Source organism: Malaclemys terrapin, chromosome 2, assembly GCF_027887155.1.
Source record: "Malaclemys terrapin pileata isolate rMalTer1 chromosome 2, rMalTer1.hap1, whole genome shotgun sequence".
NCBI classification, from domain to species: Eukaryota; Metazoa; Chordata; order Testudines; family Emydidae; genus Malaclemys; species Malaclemys terrapin.
In genome coordinates this window covers 223,712,704-223,728,611 of record NC_071506.1, presented here as the reverse complement: position 1 = coordinate 223,728,611, position 15,908 = coordinate 223,712,704, and the positions used below count along the sequence as shown (strand labels likewise).

Here is a 15,908-nt window from a genome sequence, read left to right as displayed (position 1 = left end):
CCTGTGAACTAATGGCCTTGGGCTCGGAATCTCCAAGGAGGCAAACTGAGCCGCAAAGAGCTTCTGGTCTATGGCTCAATTTTGGGAGACAAGACTGCTGACAGTGCAGGGACCTGAAACGTACTGCACCTGCCCACCAGCAGATATGCGGATCCTGCATAGTGAGCCAGGGCGTACCGAGGATAACCGGAGGGTGTTGAGCTCGGATGCGCCCAAACTGAAGGGTTTTTCTATGACCATGGAGAGTGGTGTCCTCCAAGGGGCAATCTGCTAAGTTACTAGTTTCAATGAGAGGAACAACCCATTGATAGACTCTGCCAAATCTGGAGATCTTTCCCACTGGATGGGAATCATATATACTTATTCAAAGTCCAAGTCCATGAAACTACTGGAGGCCCCTGAATCCAATAGCACTTACAAAGTTGGAGAGGGAGTCAGAGATGTGTTGGGTTTGGGTTAGTTGTTGCTAGAATACCGGTGGACAAATATCCTTATTGGGTACTGGAATGAGGGGAACACACTACCCCACCTTCTGTTGGGACTGGGATTTGGCATTTCCTGGTGGGGATGCAGGTCAGGCCTTTGCAGGACAGCCCATTGTGAAGCATTGAGGTTCTCAGCAGTACTGTACAGGCATAAGCCCACCATTCACTGTCAATTTTTCTCAGCATCAGAAAGGCTGGGACAGGCTTGGTCAATTTGGATGGGCTCACTCTGGGAGGGCAAAGCCAGTGATTGGTGAGTTGGAGCCAGGGAAACCGCTGGTACATGGGAGGCTGACCCTTGCTCTTGGAGATGCTCCTTTATACAGTTATCGATCTTAACGCACAGTTCGATTAGATCATCAGCAGGCTGAACTGGAAGTGGTAACATTGCCCAGCCTCATTCCACTCAGCATCTGCTACCAGGCATCAAAATTATACAGCGTATTTGATAACCGATTGGTGCCCCTGCCACAGTGCTTGGAGTACAGACTCTGCTTTGCGCATGTGATTTGGGTCATCCAAGATCACTGTCATGGCTTGCACAAAGTTTTCAGATTGAGCCAGGAGCAGACCAGATTTCTCCAGGAGCTGGGAAGCCAAGGCCAGGGCCTCCCTGACTAGCAAGCTGATGGGCTTGGTCACTGGGGAATGTTCTCGGTTGCAACAGAAACAGAAGCTGACACTGATTCAGGAATCCGTGGAATTTGCCACGGTTGCCATCAAACTTATCCGGCAACAGAATCTTTGGTTCGCAGGGTGTCAGGGTGGCATGGCTTGCATCTGCAGTGCCATATTCTGCACCTGCAAGGCAACAATCTGAGTCTACAGGTTGTATACTCACTGTTTCCAACAGGGAGATATTTGCCTTGGTGGGATCAGTGCCAGCAGGGAACCGGGCCCCTTTTCCCCGATGGGGATTACAGTTTTGGGGAAGGGGGTGCTTAAACTATTAGGGACCTGGATGTGGATGCCTAGTGGTCAGAGCTGTGGAGTCAGGCCTAGTGGTCAGAGCCAGGATCAGGAGCCAGGAGTCAGGGCATAGGGTCAGAGCCAGGATCAGGAGCTAGAGCCCAGGGTCAGAAACCAGGGGTCAGAGCCAGGAATCAGAGTCAAAGGTCTGAACTGGGATCAGGACCTGAATGCCAGAACTAAGGGTTAAGTCAGAGTCAGAGCCAGAGAATTGAAGCCAAAAGTCAGAACCGGGTTATCTGGAGTAAGGGAAGGCAGATGCAGGGCTGGGTCCGAGGCAGGAGTGAGGGTGGGACAGGGCTGGAACAAGGCAGGAACTGAAGCTAACACAGCCATAGGCGTATGCTTTGAGCAACCACCGCCCTGCTGCTATTGCTAGTCTTAAGGGTGGGCCTGCTGATCCCCTCAGCCAATCAGGCAGTTTCACCAATCAGGCGGCTCAGTTGGGACCTAGCTGTGCTTATTTGACTGCTGAGGGTTAAGCTAAGGTAAGTAGGCTAGCTGTGGGCCCTTACTCCTGACACATATACATAGACTGTAAGCCCTTTGGGGCAGTACCTGACACAGCGGGTCCCTGATCCCTAATTGGGGCTTCTAGGCATGGTTCAATACAAATAATAATAATAATAATAATAATTAATAATAAACATTGGCTCTCATTTGAATTGAGGCTGTTAGGAGGAGCAGGATGGGATGTATCATGCTTAAGATCCTTTGATCTGGAGCTCTTCCACGAACTAGAAAACATGCTCCTGACTGCTTCAGTCCTGCTACATTTAAAGCCATGAGGGTCTAGTCCTATGTGGCTGAAAATAACCCCAGGGAACCTCAGCTAGAAATTTCTGTGAACTGAGAAAGCACGAGACTTCAGTGAAGATAAATGGTCTTAATGCGTAAAATAAGTGCTTACTAGACAATAAATAGAACTGGTTCAAAGGGGATTTTCATCATAGCAGGTAGCATGCCTGGTGTCAGAATAGAATATCAGGCAGGGTTGGAAGGGACCTCAGGAGTTCATCTAGTCCAACCCCCTGCTCAAAGCAGGACCAATCCCCAGACAGATTTTTTGCCCCAGATCCCTAAATGGCTACCTCAAGGATTGAGCTCACAACCCTGAATTTAGCAGGCCAATGCCCAAACCACTCAGCTATCCCTCATGAGCTGTGCATTGTGTTGCATTTGATACACTGTTGGAGTTATCTTTATTTTAGTCTATGCATATAGGTCCTGAGCATGACCCCATTGAAGCCATAGAGAAGTTAAAAGTTGCAAAATGTCTCCATTGGGTTCACTTATGGCTAGTTTTCCAGAACAGTTGAGCACTCACAAGTTCCATTGAAGTCAAATAGCTGTGAGGGCTTAACATCTTTGAAAATTAGGTCTCATTAGTGTCTAGACTGGTATGTTGCTTCCTCTATAGAGCAGTTCCCTATTTGCAGGTTGTTTGTCCAACAAACCTATTTACTAGAGTAGAAAACGACTAATGCTAAGGGCCTAAAACCTTTGAGTCAGCAGCACTGACCGACAGGTCAGGGGGCTGTTCATCATCTTCAGCATTTTATCAAGAGTACAAAGATGGGAGGTGAACGGAGGACAATGTGCACTTTCAGCATAAAAAATGATAATACCTGTCTGTCACAAAAGCATCACTTTTGTCTCACTGATTTATCTGCTGCTACAGAAGGTTAAAAAGCAACAACAAAAAAAGAGCACTTTGTCCTCTTAAGCGAAGTGATAAATGGGATGGAATGTAAGAATAGACAAATTTAGTATTTCAAGCAGTTTCAATCTGTAGGAAAGTGTGTGTGTGTGTGTGTGTGTGTGTGTGTGTGTGTGTGTGTGTTAATCAATGGCTTGTTTCCAGTGTGGAAGAAATAGAAATATCTGTGTGCACTGGCTAGTGTCAAACACCCCTACTACAGAAATGAGTCTGGTGTGTATGTTATATAGCATTTTTATTAGTGGCAAGAGTGCAGATTTTTTGACAAAGAGAGTCAGCCTTGAAACACAAAATCTCTGATTGTACTGCAGAGCTGGGAAAGATCGTACTCAGGGAAAGGGCAAGCAGGAGCTTTAGTAGTGGGAAAAACCCTAGAAGTAGTGAGGTGTTGAAAAAAAAATCTTTCACCAAGTGTAAAGCATATGCAGACCCACAAAGCTAAGCAGCATGAATGGTGAGACTGGGTACAGCGAGGTAGCTTATTTGCCATTTCAATAAATACAAATAATTCCCTTTTGACTAAGTCCCATATTCCCAGGCTCATTAAATCAATTTCAGAAATTTTTTTGGCTCTGGAACATATAAGCAGAATTCAAACCGTGCCGTCCCTGGAGGTTCACTAGCATAAATTGCATAGGTCAGGCCAAAATAAGTTTCTGTCAAACAGCCTAACACCTACGGTTATTATGAAGCTGGTGAGTTGTACAAAGGGCCTGTATACGAGATTGTCAGTGTGAATGCATCGGGGGGAGGAGGGGGCAGGGGGGGGGGATGGAAAAGCTATTGTCCTGGTACTTGTTTCACTTCAGTTTCATTGGGAGTCGACTGATATTTTATTGAATAGGATCCTTCTGTGAGCTCACAGAAGTTAAAAAAGGGAAAAATCCTTTAGGTCATGGTAGTTTGTCTATCCTTCTGCAAGATTGTACTCTACATAAACTCAGTGCATTGTCCAGTGGGGTGGGGGTAGCTTCCACCACTTCCATTGGGAGACGACTGCAGCCTAAAAACCCCAAATAAATATCAAGTTTCTCCCATATTCAGCCGCATTTTTCTCATTTTTAGATTTATCTCACTACTTTTAGTTATACCTCCCTGTACAGTCCCACCCTACATAACTTCTCTCCATCCTTGATGCTTGATTCATGCTCACAGATGCTAGTAGCAGCTGCACTCCAGGCAATGGGGGAAATTCAAACCCTGGGGAGATAAGGCAACATTTGTGCTTATTTCCTCTCACAGGGATAGGGAGATTTTAAGTGCAGCCTGATCTCTCATAGGAGCCCCACTGACAGTGGATAACCAGAGGGTGAGCTGAATTTTGCTGCTCCCAAGCACTGCGGTTATGACCTCCAACTCCCTGACGAGAGCAGCTCATTTTGGGTGCTGCAGTCGCTGGCAGTGGACCCCTCAGTGGAATGGGGGCACTTATTTTAGTGTAGAGGCTTCAAATATTTGTAGACTTTTCTCATCTTCGCTCCATACAAATTGCTTACCTAAGTCATAAATCAGTCCCTCCAGCTCCCTAATTATTTGCATTTCCTCTTAACTCCTTCCAATGCCTTGGTGCATCCTGGTCTGTGATGCTCTGTCTGTGACACCCAAAATTGCACTGGCCTTATTTGTTACCATATTGCATGTCTTCTTTCCTGGTTTTGGAAAATTAGTACTAGGTTTGCTTTTCTCCATCGCTTCTCCAGGACTTTTCAAAAAAACCCTGAATAACTTGTTAACTAACTCCCCTGACACCCAAGCTCCATATGATCTGGGCGGCCTGATTTTGTCTTCACATCATTCACTTTCCCTCTCTTTTCAAGGGAGTCATTACTTCCCAAATGTTTTTCTTCTTAGAGGCAGTTATTAAATAGTAGTTCAGTATCCCAGCTATTTTTGAATCCATTCATTTAATGATCCTTCTCATTTGTTAATAGGTCTACTTTCCCCCTAATATTTATTTTCCTCCGGTATATTTGTAAAAACACTTCTAAATCCCTTTAATGCCTTTTGCTAACATTAACCTATTCTGCTTTTTTTTCCCACTCCTTTTTTCCCCTTACAAACCCCTTAATCTGACTCTGAGAATTAATCTTAATTCTCACTTTTCCCATTTCTAGTGCCATGAGTGACATGCTGACCAGTAAAATCAGGCCTGTTGCTTTGGAAGGAGGAAATGGGGTTTATTGTAGAAGATATATTTGTATATACAGTAGTGAAAAATGTTCAAATTAAAGTAATTTATAGGTGATAAGATTTTTATTAATTTATGCATGTTTAATTGACTATCATGCACTGTTTTGTGTCTGTGGACAGAATTTATAACAATGTATTGACTATAGAATGTCTATATCATACTTGCCAGGAAATAAAGCAAATTAGGGCATTCACTAACAAATAGCAAAGGAAATCAGACCTGGTTTTTACTTGCCGTTTCCTTAATACTTTCTGTTACATGGATTTACGGACAGTGGCACTAATACTATATCTTCTACTTCTATATAGTTGTCTACTGCTATTTGTGATAGTAATGTCTGGGACTGTCGAGCTTGCTTTAGTCTCCACAGACCGTGACAACATTTTCTCCTTTTCTCCTAGGCCTGTCCCAGGTTCTCTGTCTTCACTACTACACCTACACAACCGACAAAGACAACCCATGCCTGCCTCTATGCCTGGCACCCTGCCCAATCCTACCATGCCTGGATCTTCTGCAGTACTAATGCCAGTAAGTTATTTTATTTTTATACTGTATCAGGCATTATCAGGGGCAAAGATCTACCTCACTGCACACAGTGAAAGTGAATTCATAGTTTTGTGTAATTTTGCGCTCATTTACGCGTTTTACACAGATGTAACTCAATTAACTCTAGTAGAGGGTCACCTGATTTGAACCACTTTATGTGATTCTAGAATCAGGTCCTTATTTTTATTAGAATGTTTTGGATCCTGATATTGCGTTTACTTACTGGTGTAAATCAACAGCGTCTTCATCGAAGGCAGTGGAGTTATATAATTGTGAGATTAGAATTGGGCCCTTACTGGACAAAGCACATGCACAATGCCAATTTAGTCTCAAAATAATTACTCACCTACTGTGAGGAGGTGAGTCACTAAGAAGTAAAAGTAATTTATTTTTCAGAACCAGTAATCAGTCATTTGGTGTAGATATGGACCCTATCCTACATGGTTGCCCTTGCCCTCAGCTCCCATTGACTTCAGTTACCCATCTTGCAAGATGCAGCCCCTACTTTTCATAGTATTTTAACAGCCCTGTTAATATAAAATGTTTTGGGAGACAAAGGGCAGAAATTAATTAGAAAGGGCTAAAAATAATGGAATAAAACACTCACAGGTCACTGTCTGAATGTGTTCATTTTGCAAGGCTATCTGAGAGCTAATGTTTGTGCTATTCCTAAAATAAAAGTATCCTTCTCCACCTCTTGGAAGGGAAGAACATACCATTTGTTTTGTGCATGGTGGGACAATGGTGGGACTGTGGGCGTGATTCACCCAACAGATTTGGGCTCTTATTTGTGTTAAGTCTTCCAGAAATGAGAGTGTAGCAGCACTTGTCTGGGAAGGACTCCGAAGGAGCCCTAAGTGGGGTGAATATCCCTTTAAAGTACAGCTTATCTTCACATTCAGGGGTGCAAATTGCTCCCACTTCACCCACAGGAGTGAATCCAGTCATCTGTTGCTAAATGGAATAAAACATTGAATCCTATCACATCTCTCTTCACTGAAAACATTAGAGAGAAGCAGTTTTAAATAGTAAATTCTCCTTGTTCCAACTGTCTTTTGAATTTGTCGAGGTACTATAAGGTAGTGAATTTAGCTTGCAAGAAGAGTTCTAAAGGGTTGGTAGGGTGTTTTAGTTTAGATTCCAAAGCTTCACTAACATGACCTGGGATATATGGAAAACTCCCCTTGGTTGAGCAGTCCCAGAGAAGAAAGAAGGGCCCAACTCATGTTCCATACACTCTATATCATGGATTTTTATTTACGTTTTCAACAAGCTGAGCTGGGCTGCATTGACAGCAGAAGCCACAACTTTATACAGTGATGCTTTTAAAACCACTTAACTCAGAGTGTTGTTATACTAAAAGGGGGGGAATCATTACAAAAAAAAGCTTAAACCTGGGTGGCTGATATGTTTGTTTTGAAAAGAAACTCTTTTTTTTTAATGGCTTTTGAGAAAAGCTGTGTTTGTAGGACAGATTTGGAGAATAAGCAAATATAAGCAGTTCACAAAACAATTTTTTGAGGGATGACTCAAAGAAATAAAGCTGGGTCCCTTTGAAGAGAAACTGAACATATGCCCTTGAAAATGTTTTTAGACTTTATTATATTGTTTAATTCATTTTTCTTTTTTTCTTCCTTTTAAAGATGGAGCGACAAATGTCAATGAACTCCAGTATCATGGGGATGCAAGGCCCAAATCTCAATAACCCGTGTGCGTCACCCCAAGTCCCTCCAATGCATTCAGAAGCCAAAATGGTAAAAAGAAACAATTACAAATCCTTTTTTATATTGTTTTTACACAGCAGTTACCTGGAGCAGTAGGCAGGCATTCTTAGTCATGGATCATGTGATCTTTATCCATGCCTGTAATTGGCTGTCAGCATACATGCACTTTCAGATGTTACCAGTCTCCATTGATTCTGGGTGAGATGAAGTTAAAGAGAGTGGACCATCTGATCCTTACCATGTTTAATAGGAATTTTGGTGCAGATGTGTGAAAAATCAGCAAATGGGCTGGCTGGTTCTGTGATGGTGTCTGAACTTGGGTTAAAAAATTGTAAGTAAACAAACACTAGAGTAAAGGTGATAGGGAATAGCCAGCATGGATTTGTAAAGAACAAGTTGTGTCAAACCAATCCGATAGCTTTCTTTGATAGGATAATGAGCCTTGTGGATAAGGGAAAAGCTGTGGATGTGGTATACCTAGACTTTAGTAAGGCATTTGATACGGTCTTGCATAATATTCTTATTGATAAACTAGGCAAATACAATTTAGATGGGGCTACTATAAGGTGGGTGCATAACTGGCTGGATAACTGTACTCAGAGAGTTGTTATTAATGGTTCCCAATCCTGCTGGAAAGGCATAACAAGTGGGATTCCGCAGGGGTCTGTTTTGGGACTGGCTCTGTTCAATATCTTCATCAACGACTTAGATATTGGCATAGAAAGTACACTTATTAAGTTTGCAGACTGGGAGGGATTGCAACTGCTTTGGAGGACAGGGTCATAATTCAAAATGATTTGGACAAATTGGAGAAATGTTCTGAGGTAAACAGGATGAAGTTTAACAAAGACAAATGCAAGTGCTCCACTTAGGAAGGAACAATCAGTTTCACACATACAGAATGGGAAGAGACTGTCTAGGAAGGAGTACGGCAGAAAGGGATCTAGGGGTTATAGTGGACCACAAGCTAAATATGAGTCAACAGTGTGATGCTGTTGCAAAAAAAGCAAACATGATTCTGGGATGTATTAACAGGTGTGTTGTGAACAAGACACGAGAAGTCATTCTTCCGGTCTACTCTGCCCTGGTTAGGCCTCAGCTGGAGTATTGTGTCCAGTTCTGGGCACTGCATTTCAAGAAAGAAATTGGAGAGGGTCCAGAGAAGAGCAACAAGAATGATTAAAGGTCTTGAGAACATGACCTATGAAGGAAGGCTGAAAGAATTGGGTTTGTTTAGTTTGGAAAAGAGAAGACTGAGAGGGGACATGATAGCAGTTTTCAGGTATCTGAAAGGGTGTCATAAGGAGGAGGGAGAAAACTTGTTCACCTTAGCCTCTAAGGATAGAACAAGAAGCAATGGGCTTAAACTGCAGCAAGGGAGGTTTAGGTTGGACATTAGGAAAAAGTTCCTAACTGTCAGAGTGGTTGAACACTGGAATAAACTGCCTAGGGAGGTTGTGGAATCTTCATCTCTGGAGATATTTAAGAGTAGGTTAGATAAATGTCTATCAGGGATGGTCTAGACAGTATTGGTCCTGCCATGAGGGCAGGGGACTGGACTCGATCTCTCGAGGTCCCTTCCAGTCCTAGAATCTATGAATCTATGAATAAATGGGTCTGGTGCGGTGGGCATGGGCATACTGTCTGATTTCTTTTCTAGGCAGGCATGTGGCATGCAGAGGTGATGTCAGAGAACAGTGTTAGGGCACAAACTAAACAATGCTTGGAAAATCAAGATTATGTGGTTTTTTTCTTGAGTGCAGCTGATGAGGTTAGAGCAACTGACAAAGTGATAATTTGGACAAAAATGATTTAGTATTTTAAATGAAATAGTTACTTCTAATCAGTGCTTAATCTAGGCTTGCTGCATCAGATATGAAAGTAAAAAAAAAAATTGCTTGAGCCCCGGCACCTCTTTCTTTACAAATTAAGCACTGCTTCTAATGTTTCCTGAAGTTACTGTGATGTGTGTATTGTGCGCTCAAACCTCCCCTGTAGTATGCAGAGGATTTATTTGTGAGAATGTCATTAGCATTGAGTTTCTAAGTCCCTCGGCCCCATACATCCACTTCCCGTGGAGCATACAGTAATAATATCCCATAGCTGTGCCCATCAACATATGCTTACATTATAACTGAAACATTAACATTTTGTTTCAGTTATATTAAATATATATGTATTAAAATATTAGTCTTGTAATAACTGTTTGATGGCAGTTGTAAGTGTAAAGTCACAGGTTGACGGATGAAATAGGTGGGTGCATTTCAAGATACTTTGTGTCTGATTGTCTTTTCATCCCCATGTAAACCAGGAATGAGCTCTTTGGAGTTAGTGGAATTACCCCAGTATAAAACTGTAACACATGAGCAAGGAGACTCAGGCCCACAAAGTTTAATGTCTCATATAGCCTTAAACCACCACATGTTTATATTTCCTAGTTTGATTAGTAGATATAGTGTCTGTTTGTAAAATGATTGTCATTCATCCCAAGGCAAAGGAAAAGGTGTACCTGTCAGTTGGTAGAGTATATGCAAGAAACCCTCTGTGTATACAGTTTAGGACCAGAAAACATACAAGGTTTTCCTGTCTCTATTTTCTTAGTCATGATAGGTCACACATTCACCTCACTATTAGTTTGGGTTAGACTGTTAACCCAAGCTTTGTTAACACCCCATCTACAACCACACTCTGTAAACATACAGCCAGTTGGCCAGAAGAACAGATGTAGCCAAAAATGCTGGCTACTTCAGCCAAGCAAAATCTGTGGTCTAGAGTTCTTTCTGTGCCACACAGTAACAGTGACATGCCAAATGGCAACAGCATCTGCAGCAGACCTTGTTAAATCTTTTTGGAATAGGCATGTGTTTTTTCAACCCAAGCAATGTTAAGCCAAACCAAATACTCCTTGGCTAAATAAATCCAAAACTGGCATGTGTTTTGGAGACTAAAGTTTCTGCCCACCACCTTTCCTCTCTCTCTCCCTCCCCCCCCCCTTTTTTTTTTTTACTGAAATTGTGAGGCTACTTAAAACAAAATTAAATTATTGGTACATATGGTGAGAATTCTGTGTTGTAATATCTGAAATTACACTTTAAAGCAGATCACTCCTTAATCTGAAGAAACCGTTTTTGCCCTGAACTCTGATACATAAAGGTATTGCTCTGTGAAATCTTCCCCAGTCTGAGTTGGTAACAGGACCAAGACATTGCAAAACAAAATACTGCCCAAACAACTCTTGATGCCTCTTCCCCTTGCTTCTATGGGGCTTTCTGCCCCTCTCTCTTAGAAAAGCAGCAGCACACGTGTCAACCAGTAGAACAGAGGCATCAATTACAGACCATGATCTTCCCTCTTCGAAAATTCACTCCTATTCGTATTTCACATTGTGTATTTAGATTATATGTTGCAGTTAACACAAATATAATGAATGCATGAGAAAATACACATATAACGTAACATCTCTTTTCATTCATCCATTAGGAATATAAATCTACATGGAAAAAATAGAATAAAGGAAGAAAACATAGGAAATATTTAGAGAGAAACATTCCTTATGACTTAGTTAATAGATTGACAATCTGCATTTTAACTTCAGTCTTCTTCACTGTCATGTTGTTTGCCATGTTTATTAAAAAGAACAATCTTCTTCCTATTCAAAGACCTGCTAATGTGAGGTGCTGAGTACCTCCTGGAAGTTGAAGTCAGTGGAAGATGAGAGCACTTAGCATCCCAAAGTATCGAGCCCTACGTTAGGAATGAATTTCAGATTTCTTCACAATTTGTTAATGCTATTATCAATGATGCATCCAACTCCACATATGTGCCATTTTGCTGGTTGCACTCTGTGAGTTATATACATAGCATATACTATACAAAAGTCACTGAAGCAGCCCATAGTAACTGGAGAAGTGCCAGTGACTGGGTCTGAGCCAACGGCTACTGAAGTCAATGGCAGTTGGATCAGCACTCATCTACATAGTTGACTGTTTACTTCTCAACACAAAGGGGTGCGGAATAGATTCCATGGTAGACTCCTCTTCAGATATGAGATATAGATGTAATCCAAATCCCTCATGCCTTACATGGGACTAGCAGGATGTGACCCATAGTCTAGACATAATGGTGTTTAGGTCTCTAAGTGATTACCTTGCTCCTGTAGAATAAATGTTCATAAACCTTGTCACTGTAGACAAATAGCATATATGAAGGCTATTCAGTATAGATGGCAAAATCTAAAGAACTTCACCATAATAACTTCTCCAAAGTCGGTTTATTGTGGGGAATAGGAACAAGGGTATAATTTTTAAATCAGCTTTTTCTTCCTGCCATTTAGGGGAAGCAAAATCCAGTGACCTAATGTTAGATTTTTTAAATTTTACTTTAGATTAAAATATATTGCTTGAAATATTAATCTGCTGTACCTAATAAACCAGAATGGATTTAAGTTATAATCACAAAAATTTACAATTTATTTTATGATACGTCTTTCCTTCAGAATATTACATAATGCTTTATAACTGTCTCAGTTAATGAATGAATGATTGAACCTCTACATCAATATTACTTTCTTGTCAGATTCAGAGCTAAAACCCCAGCAAGCACTGATGTTATATATTTCCCCCTCCTAATGAGGTAATATGTATCTTTAAAATTACTAGGTTAAAAATGCATAAAGTGTATCTAGCATATGAACATGTGGTTAAATACACTAAAGGTATTATGGACCTTAAATTGCCTGCCCCATCTTTACTATCACATTAGCTGCTCATGTACCATATCTGCAGTTAGTTGAGTTTGCAATTTTAGAGGCAGTCGTATTCAAACCTTTGCTTAGCCCCTGTTCTGATATCTTATGAACCACCTAGGTCAGAAATGAGTAGTATGCATTGTCCCATTGGAAGTCTGAAAATCAGATTTTTAAGAGTTTAGAACTCCAACTTGATTTAGGTAGCTGCTATTGTAACACCAACAGACCCCAATCATCATTGGGTGGGATTGAACCTGGGACCTCTGAAACTTGGTGTATGAGCCTCTGGCTCTTAGCTAAGGCTGTAGCAGACTCATCAAGCTCTACCTGGGCTAGGTGCTACTAGAGGGGGACAGAGTGCCTCACCACATGGGCATGAGTTACACTATCACAAGAATTCTTAGAGCTGGAACTAACACTATATATACCATATGAAAACTTGAAATGCAAACTTTCAAATGATGCAAAGCATAATCTCTGATTCTGTGACTTTACTGGACTATTTGCTGCATGCCAGAATTGGAGTAGAGGATGAAGAACAGGTTGCTACTCAGAATGCCCTGATTTTAAAATGATTTTTTCAACATTTTTCATATTAAATGTTAATTGTGTAAAACTTTTCAATGGTTTTACAAAACCAAAATAAAATGTACTATTTGTGCCTCCCTTTTCTGGAAGAATTGAGGGGTGGGGGAGCTCAGGTGGGCTTCAGAGCCTGAACTCCCACCCAAGCCACAATTTCAAAAGTGTTTTTATAGTGCTAGCATAAGCCCCACTATCTTGTTGACTCAGGCTGGGAGATTCACTCCTGCAAGTTGTATAGACATACCCTCAGTGGCCTTCCCCCCCCCCCCCCAACAGATTCTTATTATCTTTATGGAGTTATGCACTAGTGTTAGTGCACTTTAAGCATTAGTAGGGCAAACAGTAATGATATAAAAAGTTACATGATTTTTTTTATCCAATGAAAAAGTACGTACATAATATATTAGAAAAGGAAAACCCAATAAGCCGATAATGAACATGTTCCTAATTATAATGGCAATACTAACCATATTAACTGGGTCTAATATAATCGATCTAAGAAATCTTTGAGAACTTATGGGGAAGAGGAAGGAAATAAAATTGTGACACTTTTCAGACATGGAAAATATTACAAAGTTTTTGCATTTTAGAGCTGAGATTTCAAAGCCACCTAAGGCTTGAATATCCAGTTCCCAATGCAATTAATGGCAATGGAACATCTAGATTCTCTATGTGGCTTTGAAAATCTTAGCCGGGTTGTAGATAAGTCCCCCTTTTCAGCAGTCTTGTGGGGGCCCAGATAGCTATGTGTTCAGATGTGAATCTATACAGTTTCTCCATAACTGCAGAGTTTCAAATATGTTGAGAAAGATCAACTGTAAAGGTAGGAGTCGTAGCTTCCATTTACTTACATGTTGGCTTTCTGAGTGACCTATTAAGTTCTGTGCTGCTTCAGATGTCATAAATAGTACCTGTTTCCTCATCCACAAGGAGTTATGATGGCCCAATTAAGCTAAGTGGAAAAAATGTTGAATTTAACACACTCTCTCTTGTCTGATGTTTTCTGCACTTAATTCAATTGGGTTATTGTAGCTACTCTTGAACATGGAAACAAGACCTCCTTATGATATCAGTAGCATCTTGGGACATGGCTAGTCTCTGGAGATTGTTTGAAAAGGAAAGCACAGCAAAGGACAAATCCTGGTCTCGGTACTGTAATTTTTCCATGTTGACTTCAGGTGGGGGTTTGACATGAGAAGTACCTGCAGTAACAGATCTATTAAAGTTCTAGTTTTATTGTTAACATTCCGTAGCACAGCAAAAATACTGAAATAAATTGTTTAATAATAAATTAGTAGATTCCTGTGCTTTAAGTTTGAACCCACCAGGGCTAAAATCACCTTAGTGGACCAATAAAAATTCTTTCATGGACATAAACATTTCTAAGCACAGCACCAGTGATTGGAAAGAAAAATGTTTTCTCTTTGCCAAGCCTTGAACAACAATTTTTCACATGCCCCCTCAGAATCTAGCAGAGAAATCTAAGCAAGACAAAACAGCAGTAAAATGATGTCTTGCTTTATAGAAAGATCCTGACATAAACTATTACATGGTACATTTTCAAGGCAGTTCAAAGGTTAAGAAGTGTGCAGCTTCTGCAGTTGTTTACATGAATTGCACATTTAATTCTCCACTGACTTTACTGCAAATATATCTCTTATTATATGACTTTGCATTTTAAGCTATGAAAAGCCAACTTTTCAATGCGATATTGCATTTAAAAAGTTCTACAGGCAAAATTCAGTAGCTTTTCCTGTAGACGGTATGGTTGCCTTGCCTTGGAATATTTAACACCCTGGGTAATATAAAACTATGGATAAGGCTAGCCATATTTAATTTTGTGTACTGAAATGAGACCATATACCCATCAGGCCTAAATGCTGCATTATTGAACTAAAGTCAGTAGAAACTAATTCTTCTTAAGCCCTCAGTAGCTTGACAAGTGAAATCGAGGAAGAGCCAGGTTAGTTAGTCATACAGGCTATGAATACATGTTGAATATTTAATCTCGCTTTTACCAAGTGTGCACAAAGTGTTGCCACAAGTTATAGTGATTCTTAGCATTTTTTCTTTCTTTGTGTCACTTTATCTACAGTGATCTTATTGACTATTTGACTGGAAGATCTTGGATTTTTATTATGTTGTTTGCCTTTATTCAGCTGGGTGTTGAAATGACCTCTGTCTCCCCGCATAGTAACTACTCTCCCTCCCCTCTCTTATTCCCTCTCTCCACCCCATCTGTTTTCTCATAGGATTTACTGTCTTTGCAGATTTGTTTCTCTTTCTCCGTCTTCCTTCAGTGTCCACCCTGATTTTGTAACCATAGCAATAAATGAAATACAATCCCAATATTTGCGTGCTGTACCTAGCATCTTGCCAAACACGAGCTGCTGGATCTTGTTGTTGTGTTTGTTGTATGATTCTAAAGACTTATGTCAGATGCATGTGTGTGTGTGTATAGACTGTGGTAGTCTGGTTCAGAGCTCTCCCTTTCAGACAAAGTCCTGTTCATGTAAACTCATGTATGTGTCTATCTGTGTGTCTGTGGGAACTGGAGCAAATAAAAGCAAATCCTTGTGTCAGCGAAGCCAGGAAAAAAGGAAATAATAAAAAAAATTGTTGTGTTATAGGGAAGTTCTGCGTCACAGAGATATACTTCAGTCTTTTGCTTGGAATTTGTACAGCTTTCACTCTTTCCAAGATTTTTGCAAGAGTCACTAATAATGGAAGTTGTTTTGCACTTTGGGCAGGCCTGCCGAAGTCTGGCATTCACTTGGGATGTACAGTAAGTCTCCTCACAACATAAATGCTCTCAGAGGCAAGGGAAAATATTTAATACAACATGAACAGCTCCAGATTTTATCAGCCAAGAAACTTATTGTACCGTAAACAAATCCTCATGTTAAACAGCAAGTTAGAAAACACTTTTCTTCACTGTGTA

The 15,908-nt window shown here is 40.7% G+C and overlaps 1 protein-coding gene across 5 annotated transcripts in view; it reads left to right on the top strand.

The window, feature by feature from the left end:
* The window catches only part of CREB5 (cAMP responsive element binding protein 5), a 336,551-nt gene that overhangs the window by 239,798 nt on the left and 80,845 nt on the right, over positions 1–15,908 (top strand). For all 5 annotated transcript variants that reach the window (XM_054020418.1, XM_054020417.1, XM_054020419.1 and 2 more), the window contains 2 exons: positions 5,767–5,893; positions 7,555–7,665. In XM_054020418.1, the coding sequence (XP_053876393.1) occupies positions 5,767–5,893; positions 7,555–7,665 (238 nt within the window). The remainder of the gene's footprint in view (positions 1–5,766; positions 5,894–7,554; positions 7,666–15,908) is intronic.